This window comes from Chaetodon auriga, chromosome 21 (genome assembly GCF_051107435.1).
Source record: "Chaetodon auriga isolate fChaAug3 chromosome 21, fChaAug3.hap1, whole genome shotgun sequence".
Classification (NCBI taxonomy): Eukaryota; Metazoa; Chordata; class Actinopteri; order Chaetodontiformes; family Chaetodontidae; genus Chaetodon; species Chaetodon auriga.
Window position 1 is genome coordinate 11,515,001 of NC_135094.1, and position 14,146 is coordinate 11,529,146.

General features: G+C 46.0%; 1 protein-coding gene across 2 annotated transcripts in view; it reads left to right on the forward strand.

Moving 5' to 3' along the window:
* pola1 (polymerase (DNA directed), alpha 1) overlaps positions 1-9,980 on the forward strand; it is a 50,378-nt gene extending 40,398 nt beyond the window's left edge. For both annotated transcript variants that reach the window (XM_076721399.1, XM_076721400.1), the window contains exons 36-37: positions 704-800; positions 8,947-9,980. In XM_076721399.1, the coding sequence (XP_076577514.1) occupies positions 704-800; positions 8,947-9,083 (234 nt within the window). In that variant the 3' untranslated portion in view covers positions 9,084-9,980. The remainder of the gene's footprint in view (positions 1-703; positions 801-8,946) is intronic.
* Positions 9,981-14,146: the final 4,166 nt, after the last annotated feature.

Here is a 14,146-nt window from a genome sequence, read left to right on the forward strand (position 1 = left end):
TTTATTAGCTGACTTGGTTGTAATAGGGGTTAATACCAGTTTGTTTATTATCAGCTATTTCCAAAACCAAGCTCGATGTGATTATATTGACCCACATGTTGATTAAATATGTATCCCACACACTGAAACGACAGCTGATCCACCTTATTTTTCATGAGATGCTCCAAACACAGAAGGTCCCGATTCCAATACTATAAAGTTGATGAGCTTCCGTCATTGATACGATGTCAATTAAAGTTTAACCGGAAGAATGATGCCTCACTCAGTGGTGTTACAGAGTGACGCCAACCCATGTGTCAGAACAGAGTCAATCACCAGTGCAATCATATAATTTTTCACATTCAAACACTCTAATTTTCACTCTTATATGCAGTAAAATGCTCACAGTGTGGAGCCGGCTGTCATTACGGATAGCCGCGCCGCAACACTAGCGGGCTGACAAAACACAGTAGAGCTCTGTAAAGAGAGGAGCCTGTTTTGATCCGCTTTCCTTTAGCCGATACAAGCCTTTAAAATGTGCCCTGATTGAGCCTGATATTTATGTCGATGTAACCGCCTGGCACGGTGGCATCTGCCGTGACTGAACCGAAGCTCGCTAACACATTTGCACATATGTTTCTAATAATATCACATTGTGTTCTTGTCAAAGTGCCAGCGTACCAGCGCTTGAATCTGTGTTGGTCTGTGTGTGTTGTCTCCGCAGTACTCCGAGAAGGCCCTGTACAACCAGCTCTGCTTCTACAGGTTCATCTTTGACTGGGACCATGCAGTAGCCAAAGTGCTGCAGGGTGAAGACAGAGGTAAGACTAGGCACATGTTGCTCCTTACTGTGCGGCTAGGCCTCGTATTCAACTTCCAGAAGTGTTTTGCTATTAGTTACGGGATTCATTTCTAAAGTTTTGTGCCGCGTTAGTTGTAAAAACAGGCCTGCTTTTCTTTTTCTTTTCCTTTTTTTTTAATTTATTTATTTATTTTTTTGTTCTGCAGTACCGCCTTTTGGAGCAGAAATCAAGTTACTAGTACCGCTATTGAAGTTTGAATTTTGATGTCCTAACAACGCTTCCTCACAAATACACATACAACGTAGCATTAGCAATCAATGGCTCAACGTAAACCTTTTTATCCAGGCTACACTTACAATATTCCCCAATGATGTGACACACGCGCACACACACATACACAAGCAGCAGAGGATGGGCATTGGATATGGGGAGGGGGGTTAAGGACATTCAGCTCCTCGAGTCGACAGCCCTAATTTAGGAGACGGATTCAATCACACACACATACAGAATGCAAAACGCTCCAATCACTGGAAGAAAGAAGGAAAGAGCCCTCGATCGCTCTCCCTCTACCCCTACCCTCACTGTCCATCTCTACCGCTTTCTCTCCTTTGGTCTCTCTCTCCTTTCTCTCTCTCTCCCTCTCTTGGACAGGCACTCGTTTGGCTGTGTTGATTGAAAACAGGTTTTAGATTTGGGGAAATGATAGGGGGAGTAATGGGCGCGCTGACGAAAGGATAGCCCTTCTCCTATAATGGGACATGGAGCGTATATTTCCCCCCTTGGACTCAAATAGACGCTACTCCAGCGCTCTGGGCGCGCTCAGTAGGCGTCAGCCACAAGGCCTCTTTACCCATAGTTCTCCCTGATTGATGTCACTTGATTAGAAAGGGCTGCTGGGCCGAGTGATTTATTTATTTGATTAAATATTTATGTATGTATGTTATTTATGTATGTATGCCTGAATGCTTTGAGTGTGTGTGTGTGTCAGCCAGGACCTGTGCGAGGCAGCGAAAGAGTGAGACAGCAGAGGTAAATATAACGTGTAATCAACAGATGACCACTCAGAAGATGGAGGGAGCTGAAATAGAGGGATTGGGCCGGTGTAGGGGGGGGGGAGGGAGGGGGAAGGAGTACTAACATGATTATAGCCTCCATTTTTGCTTTCTTTTATTTCTGCCTTTGCCCAGATGCAAGAAATCATCGCCAATCAATTCTTGACTCTCCTCCTTTCTTTATGCTCCTGTGCTTTGCAGTGTTTTTGATCTGCGCCGCGCTTACTCTTCCTGACTTTCAGCCTTATTTTGTGCCTCACAATACAGTACAGCACATTCTATACTACAGGGCAAAGTGTTGCAAATGTGTGCTGAGGGTGTACATGCTTATCGAAGGCACAGCGTACAGTATGCAACACACGTTCTGTGGTTGTGGAGCAGTTTAGCGTCTTGCCTCGTGGTCCACTGACACAAGATCGGTGTCTTTCACCAGGAATCAGACATTTCACACGTTCTGTCCGCCCAAAATCAGACATACTTTGAATGGTAAGTGTTCACCTTGTGGACCAGTGACTCCCAGCTTGTTGGGTTTGAGACCCTTTAAATTGAAGTAGCATCTGTTTGTGACGTGTTGTTCCAGGTTGTCTCTGAGCTGTGAGCGGTGCAGGAGCTTTAGTCAGATAGTAGAGATTAAAGAAGAGTTTGACAAACATAAAGATCATCCTGTGACGTTATGATTCCTTCACTGTCCTGTTAATCAGCTCGTGAAAATTTTTCTGGGGCCGTGCTGAATTATTGAACGCATGTCACACTCACCTCTGCGATGGCTGACACTGATCCTCTTTGGTGAGGCGTCTGATGTCAGATGCTGCTGGTGGTGATGATGATGATGATGATGATGATGCTACTCACAGCTGGTTTTCCAGGTGTGATCAGTCAGTCTTGAGTGGAACTGAGCCTTAACATTAGTCAGGTTTGAACAGAACTGCTCACAGTAGCAGGATGTCACATACAGAGGTGCAGAGGCCTCCTCAGAATGGGAAAACCATTAGGATGAACATGCAGTTTAGAGAACTGATAGTGACATTAAACAGTGCAGCAAATATGTTCTTCATGTCCTGAAACCTCTCACCAAAGGCCAGAAGCAGTTTCCACACTCAGCAGTGTATCCAGATGTCATAGCAGGCTTTTGTTCTTCCAGAGTGGGAAAATGCACAGTGTTTCCTCCTTCCAGCTGAAGAAGGCCACATCACACAGACGCTTGCTATCCCCGAGTTCCACGTCGGATTTCCCTTCACCCCTGTGAAGACTTCAAGACAAACTGACACTTTGGAACAATTTCACTTTGTCCGATGCTAGCAGCTCCGCCGCGGCAACAAGGCTCTCCTTCACGAATTCTCCTTCTGAATGAGCTTTCGGCTGCGTAGCCATTAGCTCGCTCAGCACAAAGCTTACCTGCAGCACAGCGTCACTGACAGACCGTGGTCTTTGGAAAGTTGTTTGTTGGCCCCGCAAACTCTGCTGAAGAGCGTTAACCTCGTCCAGGTGCATTTGTCCTTGCAGGATTGTTATTTATTTACTTATGTATGTATGTCTGGGTTGCTTTTTTTGGTTTATGAATCCCCCTGTGGAGCAGATCAAACTGTCCCTCTGCTGTGAAGGGTCACCATGTTTAAACACCATCATATTTACCTGTTACTGCCTCCGTCTGTGGAGAAGCAGCTTGCCCTCCTCTGTTCTCTGAGCTGCCGGTCCATCAAATCATCACCCTTCCATGTTTGATGGTTTGGTTTCCTCCACTTTCCCCACCGTCGTCCCCAAAATCTGTTTTGAAAGGCAGAACGTGTGGCTGCATCCTGGCTGAAGCAGTACGGTTCTGCACCCCTTGTTCAGCACCGCCCAGCACTCCGCCGAGTTAACATTCACAACAAGCGCCGGCTGACTTGGTGTCACAGTGAAAATGCGTTGCAATATCAGACCGATGCAAGTCGCATTTAAATGTGGTTTTCAGTAACATCAAGCAAATCATTCTTTAATAACAAACCAAATTAATTATATTGCTGGTTGTTTACTTTAAATGATTACTAAGTAGTGTAGCACATAGTGTACGGTTAACCGTTACATATCCATGCCAGAATGGATCTGTAAATCAGTTCATCTGGCACACAAGACTCTCCGCTAAATGATTAATATCCAACACACACACACACACACACTCTCGCCACAGCTCTCCTCAAAAGGAGGAGGATGCATGTATACACACTCATGCTGCTATAAAACATAGGTTTAAGGTGTTATCCCTCCGTCCTGGGGCAGTAATACCCCATATTACTGCATTACACACCCAGGGGCCACACCGCTCGGATTACAGGGCGGAGACATACAATCCTATACACCCTACTCTGCCTCGTTGTCCCTGTGGGAGTGTGTGCATACATACCTCTGGAGATTTATGAGCACTGTTTGTGTACGTCCACCACCTTCACGTTGTTGTGTCGTCTCTCTGGTGGTGCTGCTTAATGAACGTAAATCGATGAGATGGTTAGGAGGTCCATTATTTAAGATCACAAATGGTTCATCCTGGTCATCAGTGGGCTCGGTATATGATCTTTGATGCAGGATTAAAGAATTACCATTGAGTGAGCCACACTATTGCACTAGGCGATATGTGATATTTCTATATTCAATATTTGCTGACTCGCAAAGTGTGTATTAATCCACGGCTGAAAACAGGACCGAGACCGCTTCCTCTATAGGGTCTTGGTCTGATTCAACACAGGTTAGAAAATGCCCTGAGAGCCACAGACAGGCAGAGGAAGTCTCATGGAAACGACTGGTACATCATTGGTTTTGGTCTTTTTATAGAACTTGTTGACAGTAGCCATATAGAATATTACAGTAGTACAATACCTGTTCAGCCACGCTGGTATTAGGGTGTTTATGGTTCGTCCAGCCATTCAGCAGTGTGAATATGCATGTTTACATGAGTGCTGAACACACACAATAAAGCACATTAAAGTAAAATAGCTTTCCACAAAAGAGCTCTGAGTCAAGGCTGAATGTAATTTGATCAGCTTGAATGTGTGTGCACACTGCAGTGCTACAGCGTGCGTGTGTGTGTGTGCGCACGTGTGTTTGTGTGCGTGCATGCGTGCGCACATTTGCAAGCCAGCGCCCGTCTTATCTACATGTACATTGCATTTTTGTGCCTGATTGCTGTGACTGAGTAAAACATGGAGGTAATTTCATCCGCTGCAGGAGATCTCTAATAGATTATACACACACACACACACACACACACACACACACACACACACACACAGAGGCACACACACACAATGGGGAAAAAAAAAAACATGCTGTCCGTTCCTTAGCTGGGAACATCCCGTATCAATGACTTTGAAATCATTTCATGTCACTTTTCTTCTCTCCATCTCCCTGCTCTCCCTTTTTATCTCCCTCCTGCCTCCTTCTCTCTCTCCCTCCCTCCCTCCCTCCCTCGCTCTGTCTATCTGTTGCCTTTCTCTTCCCTCCATCACCCTCCCCTCCAGGTCTCAATCTTGAGTGTGGGCAGTATGATTGCGTGTGTGAGCAATAATGTAATTTTGCCGCATTGATAAAATATAAATTGTCCTTGAGCTGCGCTTTTCTAATGATCCATTTACCGACAGCTTCCCTGCCACCTCTCAGCACTCTGCGTTTGCTCCTCTTCTACCCTCCCACTCCTCTTCCTCTCCCGATCTATCTTCTTTCTCCTCTCCTCTTTTCCTCCTGTCCATCTCCTTCCCTCTCCATTTTCTCTCCCCCCTCTCTCTCTCTCTCTCTCTCTTCATCTTCCACGCTCCCCTCCCTTTCTCCGGCGATACAAAGCGGGGTGGCAAAATCCGCGGGTGCGATTGTCAAATCAATTATTCATTCTGTGCAATTACACTCACACAAAGAAGTTTCCCTGTGCTCCGAGTGGTGATTAAATTAACTGCTATTCCAGCTGCCCGTCGCCACCAGCCTAATAGAATATTCATGGAGGCGGCCGACGGAATGGCCGATCTCCATTAACTTCATCATGCTCACTTAATTACAGGCTTGTTATTGTATTTACACCTAGTTAGAGCGTGCAGAGCCCCGATCTACTCGTGCCCAGCACCGCCAGAGTATGCGCGAGTGTGTGACAACACCTAGTTAGAGCAAAGATAACCCCTGATACACTCACTGTGGCTGTGTGTGTGTGCGTGTGTGTGTGTGTTGGAGTCCGTGTGTGTGAGGCAGAGTGAGATGTCTAATGCAATCAATTAGGCAAAGTTTGCAGGATCTAAAGCGACAGTATGCTTTCTGTCCATTGTCCGTCTTTCGTTCCAGCCGTCGTCTCACGTTATTTCGCTCCTTTCTCTCCCACGTCTCGGCCTTCCCAGCAACACCGTCCTCCCCTCTCTTCTTCTCCGTCCGCCACACACTCGCTCTTTAAGGGAGGCTATTTATTTGAACTACACTCCCCACTGTGCTCCTGACTTGCAGCAAGGTCTCTCCCTCTTTCTTTTCCCGTGACTCTCAAATCATTCTTTTATCTGTTCGCCACACAGTGATTGAGGTGGAAAAGGGAAAGGAGTGAGGAAGGGGGGCGGGGTAGGGTAGGGAGAGAGAGAGAGAAAGAGAGGAGGGAGGGGGGAGAATTATTTTCTCCTACCTTTCAGAAATGATGACATGATTGCTTTCGCTTGATCATGCATCATCACCCTCCTTCTATTCCTCAGATAAATAGACTAGTTTGTCTCTCTGCCTCTCCGCTCCCCTTTTCTCTCTCTGTCTCTGTCCTTGCTAACATGAGGATTATCTGGTAATAGTTGCTGCTGGCGTTTAAGTCAACCACACCATCTTCTGTGTGTGTGTGTGTGTGTGTGTGTGTGTGTGTGTGTGTGTGTGTGTGTGTGTGTGTGTGTCATTACTGTTTGTCACATGGATGTTTTTTAGTCGCCATGACTGTGAGATAGTGTGCTTTTTAAGTGTTTAACTACCATCAGTTGTGTGTTGTGTGTGTGTGTGTGTGTGTGTGTGTGTGCGTGCGTGCGTGCGTGCGTGCGTGTGTGTGTGTGTCTGCCTCACTGTAGATCTCTGTGTATCTAACCTTTGTTCCGTTGGGCAGTCAGTGGGCTGGTATTTATCCAGCAGCCACTAATGCAGCGGGCAGGAAGGACGAGACAGGAGATAGGGCCGCGGAGAAGGCGAAGACATGACAACCGGCCATATGGAGTGTGTGTGTGTGTGTGTGTGTGTGTGTGTGTGTGCATGTGTGTGTGTACAGTCTGTGATCTGCATAAATAACAGACAACTTAACTAAGTTTTTAGTTTGTTTGCGTGTAGTCCAACACTTTTTTTAAAGGGCTCATGTCCAGCTCTGTATCTTATTTCTAGGACTCCACTGGAGTACATTGCCTTGCCATTGTCTTGATCAGATTCTGGCCCTTTATGCAGCCCATCCGTTCATCCACTTGTCTGTAACAAGCCAGTTTCGCTCCTGTGTCTTTAAGTCCCCCCCAGTCCTAAAAGTCCACTTTCTTCTCATTGGCCAACTTCTGGCGGATGACTGAGGGGCAGCACCCAGTGCTTGTGAGAGCCGCTTCGTCCTCTTGCCGCTGTGCTGGAAGGCGTAGCGATATGCGGTGCTGAATTTAATGAGGCCGGCCTCACTGATTACTGTGCAAAAAGGCAACTTTATCACTTCATCCACTGCTTTGGTGAAACTGGATCATATTTATGGAGAAAATAACTGAGTTTCCTGACGGACTGATAGCTTCACTTGTTGCTTCGCTAGTTAGCTCAGGGAACGGTCCAATCAGCTGACTGTGCTCAGACTGGGGGCACTGGGGAGTGTTGGTGTTTATGTTTCGAAGGAGCTTTGGATTAGCAGGAGGAGGTCAGCTGATAGGCAGGGAGACTCGGCCAATTGCACTGCTAACTGCATGGCTAACTGAACTAACAAGCTAACAGCACTAAACAGTACAGTTAGCAGCAGTTCGCTGTTGCAAAGCTAGCTGTCCATCAGGAAAGAGACAATCTGTTAATCAGTTTGTCATTTATTGAGCATAAATGCTGGACGTGCTCGTTTCAGCTTCTCAAATGTGAGAAATGTGCTGCTTTTGGCACCAAACATAGCCGGGGCAAAATATGTCTTTGTGTTGGTGTTCCGTCATGTATGACTCGTATGTCTCAGCTTCCTCCTTTCTGTTGTATTTGTTTCGGTTTGATTGAGCCTTGTATATGGTAGTATTGTATGTATCTATGTAGTTTATATTTTCATATTTGAAAGTGTGCTTTTCTTGTTGACACGTACAAGAGCTCATTGACTTGATTGAATTGACATTGAATTTGCTCCTGGCACGTTCTGATCGGGCAGGGATATACATATATAGACATGGTACTGTTTGCCTGTATGTTTTTCACCTGAGCCAAAATATTCTAATTTTACATGGAAAACCGACTTCATGTTCAGTGTGAATGAATCTGGATTAGTCCTGGAAACCAGATCAGCAGCAGACAGAACAAAACAAAACTTTCTCTCATTTCCATTTCCCTGCTTCTCCACCATTGACCACTCCAGTCAACACACTATTATTCCTGATGCAGCTCGCTGCTCTCTTTGGGCTGATAGCGTGTTATTACTTGGTTTCATGATACTTCATCTACACTTGACGCTCAGTATAATATTGTAAAGATTTGGTTTTGGTGGCCACCCTGCCCAGGATGGCAGCTCTCAGTCTTCTCTCTGGCCTTATTACAGCCCACCTGAAGGGATAAAAGGGACAAGATATTGACTTCATGCTCTCATTGGGCTTTTCAATCGATCTTATGATCCTGTGTGTGTGCACACGCTGCCATCGACCCCTCAGTCCGACTCTGCGACGCCCCTCCCAGCCCTCAAAGTGATACCATTACTGCCAGTATAGCATTGGATATGTTAGCCCTCCAGTTAAGGGTGAAACGCTCCTCTGTGTTTATCAGTGACGAAACAAAGCCGGTGTGTGCTCTGCTCCCCCTTCCAGTTGGATGGTGTGAGGTGAGAGTCCTCATTCGTGGATCATTCACTTTGTTTGAAATGCAAGTAGCCGCGGTTTACAAACTGAGTGATCCTCCGCCGAGCTCTGGCAGCAATAACTCTTCTCTCCTCCCTTCACCCCCAGGTCGCACAAAGCTGTGGAACAGAGACAGAGAAGTGTACCGGAGGCTGAAGGAAGTGCCAGACAAAGCCTTGGCCACCAGTGGCTACTCGGAGATTAACCTGGCCAAACTCTTCCAGGCCTTCTCTTCCATCAAGTAAAGCAGCACACGCACATCTGTAAAGACGGCACCGCCAAGAGGCTCCAACATCTCGCTCAGAGCTGGAGATTTGCACGTTCAGCTGCATCGTTCACTGTTAGTGGTTTGTAAATATAGCGGGGTTAGTGATTTTTTTTTTTTAGGCTTTGACTTCCAACCTCCAGAGCATCCTCCCTGAACCCATTGGGCTTGTCATGACATAAAACCTAATCACACCTATCCCCTTCTCCACATACACACTCATGACTTGACCCCATCATCCTGACTCTGTATGGTAAAGGGGAGTAGCAATCATACCTAAATGACAGTCTATTGTGTGTGTGGAGGCAAGCTATGCCTAGGTGTGTGTGTGTGTGTGTGTGTGAGAGTGTGTGTGACTTATCCTCAGAGCAGCCAGTATACTCCAAAAGCCGCTAATTAGCCAATGATAGTGACCCCAGCCACTAAGACCACTGGATGCCTGCAGCGATCGGACACTTGCTCTGATTACCACCATTCATCCGGAGTGTGCGTTCCCCTGTGTGTGTGAGAGAGAGAGAGATCAGAGGATGAAAGAAAGGAGTAAGGAGGATGCAGGGAGTGACGGGGGTGAGGGAGGCCACACGTTCTGCTCCCTCGCTCTTTTGTCTCCGTATCGAACAGCTGATCTCCTTCTCCTCCACCGCCTCTGTTTAACTGATGTCATTTCATCCCTTTCACTCGTCTTCCTCCGCCCTCCCTCCTCTGTGCAGATTGTGCTTTAATGCCTGTAATCTTCTATGTATCCGACTTGTATTGCTCAGGTGGGTTTATGTAATTTTTTTTTTTTTTTTAACGACCAGGTATATTTCGGATTGAGTATTTTGATATTGTTAAGAACCTTTTTGATACTGAAACGCCAATAAAAAGCTAAATGGATAAGATGTTAATCTTGTTTTATTTGCAGTATGGGGGGGGGGGGGTCTTCATGTTTCCTGTTGTCACAACAACATGCTGTAAAAGTGGAGCCTACTGGGGTGTCTGGATCGGTAAATCAAGAATCCCTTCAGGTTGTTTGACACCGTTTTTAAAGAATAAGTCTGGTGATTCTGTTTTTCTTCATCTCAACAAATCTCATGAAAAGACCTAAACCAATAACGAATTGATCCTTCCAACAAGTGATGCAACAGAAATATCACAAAGGCAACTGGTAACAAATCTCTGACTCGATGTTACTCTGTGGCACAGTCAGTCCAGAACTTTCCACGCACAGCAGCGTCACAGTGGCCGATAAAGTTAACCTCAGAGTTCCTACAGATAACAAGGTAACAGCTACAGGGTGATTATGACTTACGTTTTGGGCGACGCACATAACTTCAAGAAGTCCAGAAACAGGAAAATAGAACAGCGAAAAGTCCATTCTTGGTTGTTTTGTACCTCCTCCTCAGCTGCCTGAGTGCAGGTGATGGGCGAGGGGTCAGGTGTCTCAGCAGACAGCGACAGTGTCCCGGCCTTTTCTCCAGCCTGTGCGCCCAAAGCCTGACACAGTAGATTCTCAGTGCCATAGAGCTCCATTATCGCCCAAAACTAAAAACACACCAATGAGCCACATGTTTTCAGTGGGTGTTCTTGAGTTGATCCCTCGTACAAGGTCCTGCTGTAAATTCTCTCCAGCACTTCAACAGTGTATTATTCCACAGCTGAAAATAGTCCCCAATAAATGCACTGTTTATTCGTGTTTGAGTAAAAATTGCTGTGGCCAGCTGTTTCAGGGAATCGCTTAAAACCCATCTCTTATTTTTAATGTTTGACCTCATCACCTTCGTTGATTTTTGGAAATAGATCCTTAATTGTGAGTTTGATGCAGCAACATGTTTCAGACACGTTGGGACTGGAGCTGGATGCTCCAAAAACCCCTGTCTGGAACATTCCACAGGTAAACAGGTTCACTGGTAACAGGTGAGAGTGTGGAAAGGGGCATCCTGGGAAGGCTGAGTCGTTCACAAGCGAGGATGGAGCGAGGTTCACCGCTTTCACTGGTAACAGGTGAGAGTGTGGAAAGGGGCATCCTGGGAAGGCTGAGTCGTTCACAAGCGAGGATGGAGCGAGGTTCACCGCTTTGTGAACACATGATTGGACTGGTTTGATTGTAAATGACTGCGTTCTGTTGTTATTTCTATTTTACGCAGCGCCCCACCTTTTTTTGGAATCTGGGTTAGTCTTTTAATAAATAAATTGATGTATTTATGCTCTATTTTGAGCCTCAGCTTTTCAGACGGTGTGAATGGGGTTGGGGCTGACTGCCACAGATGGGCAGAGATGAACAAAAACGTCGCTGGCTCTGGTCTTTAAATGGCGTTTGTTGACAAAAAGACGAATATAGAATATCACCTGCTTTAAATGTATAAATGGGATTCTGCAGGTTTCACTTCATTTCAATTTTAAACAGCTCCTGTGAATTTTTAATGAGAGGCTTCAGTTATTTCTAAATAGAAGCGAACAGCATGAGTAAAATCCTCTTATGTGATATGTGTGGCTTTATCTTGCAGAGCTGCTTATGAAGAAAACAGCTCTGAATGTTAATACTTGTCAAATCAAGGCGGTTCTTTGCATTGATATCGAAACTTGAATGAAAAGCAGAAACATTTGCAACACAAATATTAAAGGGAGTGATATCCTCAGAAAGCCAAGGCAAAATATGATTGATAAATTTTCTATTATCTCATGTTTCTGTCACACTTCTTCTGCACGGTGTGTTTCCTCTGCTGCAGCTGAACTTCAGTCTAACTCACTACACCGAGTGTTTCACCATTTTCCTCCCAAGAATTCTCCTTTGTGTTAATACAGTTGAGGGATTTTTTTTTTTTTTTTTTTTTTTTTTTTTTTTTTTTTACTCCATCCTGCCGCGTGCATTTCCATAAACACTGCACGCCCCACAAATCACTTCAAACCACTGTGACTTGTGAAGGCAACCTTAAGTGGGCTGAACACTTAAACCATGATTCACTATGCAATGGATAGAACATGCTGTGCGTGAGAGAAAAGTGTCTCGGCGCATTTAAAGCCTATTGCTCATAACTTTACATATTTATTCAATCATATCAGCTCCACCACTTCTCCCACCGTTGCTTAGCTTGTTTTTGCTCAGGTTCCTCCTGGATTTAATCAGCTGCAGCTCACAGTGCATATGCACAGGCCCGCCATTCCCACTGCCAGCCTTGCAGGTTTTTGAAGTGAGAGGGCCTCGTTTTGTCCTCCCAGTTTGGACTAAAACCAGCCAAATTGAGTCCCTGCATTAATTCGACCCTGCTAAGCTAATAAGGTCGAACAAGTCTCTTTGTATTGTCGCGTTAAGCTTTATTGCTTGTCGTTTTGACCAGCGATGGACAAGGTAGGCTTTGATGAGGGAATTAGTCCCCTATTCTGTCCCTGTTATTCATAGCGCGGTGGAACATACAAGCACCAGAGAGGGTGTCAAAAGGAGAGCTGGTCCTATTGCAAAGTGTCTCCCTTGTTGGAGCTGAAAGGGCGGTTATGAGACGATAAACCGCTTAATACACTGAGCTAATTGGATGAGAGCAAGAGAGACGGGGAATTAAGGGGCGATCCGAGAGGGGAGCGGAGTGCCATGGCCCTGCTATTCAGGTCCTTTCATCGGGGCCGGTTCTCCGCCTGGAGGGGGGAGAGGAGGAGGGAGAAGGGGGGTGGTAGGCTGTTCATCAAAGCGCCTTTTAGAGCTCCTCTCCCGGGGACTGAGTGAGGACTGATCCGGCTGAGGCTGTGGAGTGATTGGGCCTATTCTCTCAGGCAGGGACGTGGTGGGAGAAACGAGGCCCGGGAGAATCCAAATCACGGGCCAAATCAAGTCCAACAGCTGGGGGAAGGAAACGGGAGTCGGAGGGGAGGGGAGGGGGGTGGCGGTGATGAAAATGGGCAGACAAGTCAGTGGGAGGACATTTTCAGGACACCTGGATTTAACCTGTGAGGATGCAGGAGCATTAAGGTCCCAGTGCATTGACACAATCCGCCAAATCATGGAGATTTTTTCCCTTCTTTTTTTTTTGCAGCCAGTTCGCAAGAAAGCACCGCATGATTGGACTGTGTTCACTTTTTTTAATATCAACATTCATTATGACGATCATCCATGCAACAAGAAAACCTCACGGGCCTAATCCCAAGTACAGGCCTGTCTTGAATGAGAGCGCACACATCCAACAAGTGTGACTTCATGAATCCAGAGCTATTACCCCACGACAGCATTTCAATTTTCTCGCCTTTTTGCGCTGCAAAGAAAGTTTAAGCCTCGCTCCCAGCAGGTCAGCCGCCTGCCGGCATTCCCCAGATATTAGGGACAAATTGGTTTGCCATTCATTAGTTATATTCACAATAAGATTAAAAGTCCCCGGACAATCTCATCAAAACCCTATAGGGCCATACAGGAAAAAACCACACACGCTCCACTGGGCTTGAGCAAAGGAACAGGAATTTTAAAAAACATAGAGCTCACACATTGTGGATGATGGTTTGGTCACACAGGAGAAAATTGGTTTTTATCTTTTTTTTTTTTTTTCTCTCTCTCTCTGCTTTTTTGCATTATGCTCCAAGGAGCAGCTGGGTGACTTTGTGCGAGGCTTTGAGCGTGCGTGCGTGCGCGCGCGCGCGTGTGTGTTAGGATAAATGAATGCGCAGAAATATCTCCATCAGTCCCTTATCGGATCTAATTCCTGCTTGTTTGGACTAAATTGGGTGATTAACAGGTGGAAGACCTGCAGGACCCGTAAAACAAAACCGCTGAAGGAATAAGAAGTGGTCTTCTTTTTCCACAGATGCAGACAATAAAAAGAGGGACTACATTAATCCGCAGAGTAATTTCACGCGGTTTGGTCGGGCACCATGGATGGGTCAAACGGAGGAGAATAACCATTGATTGCCGTAATAGTCCTGCATTAGTAGTGAGATCCAGCGGAGGGGGGGGGACTCGGGGTGAATTAACTCTACGAGGTGTGTGTGTGTGAAAGCCGTTTGATGAAGTGGTTTGTTACTTCATTAATGACAAAGGGGACTCGCTTCCATCGACACGGCATTACAGATGTTAAGACCAATTTA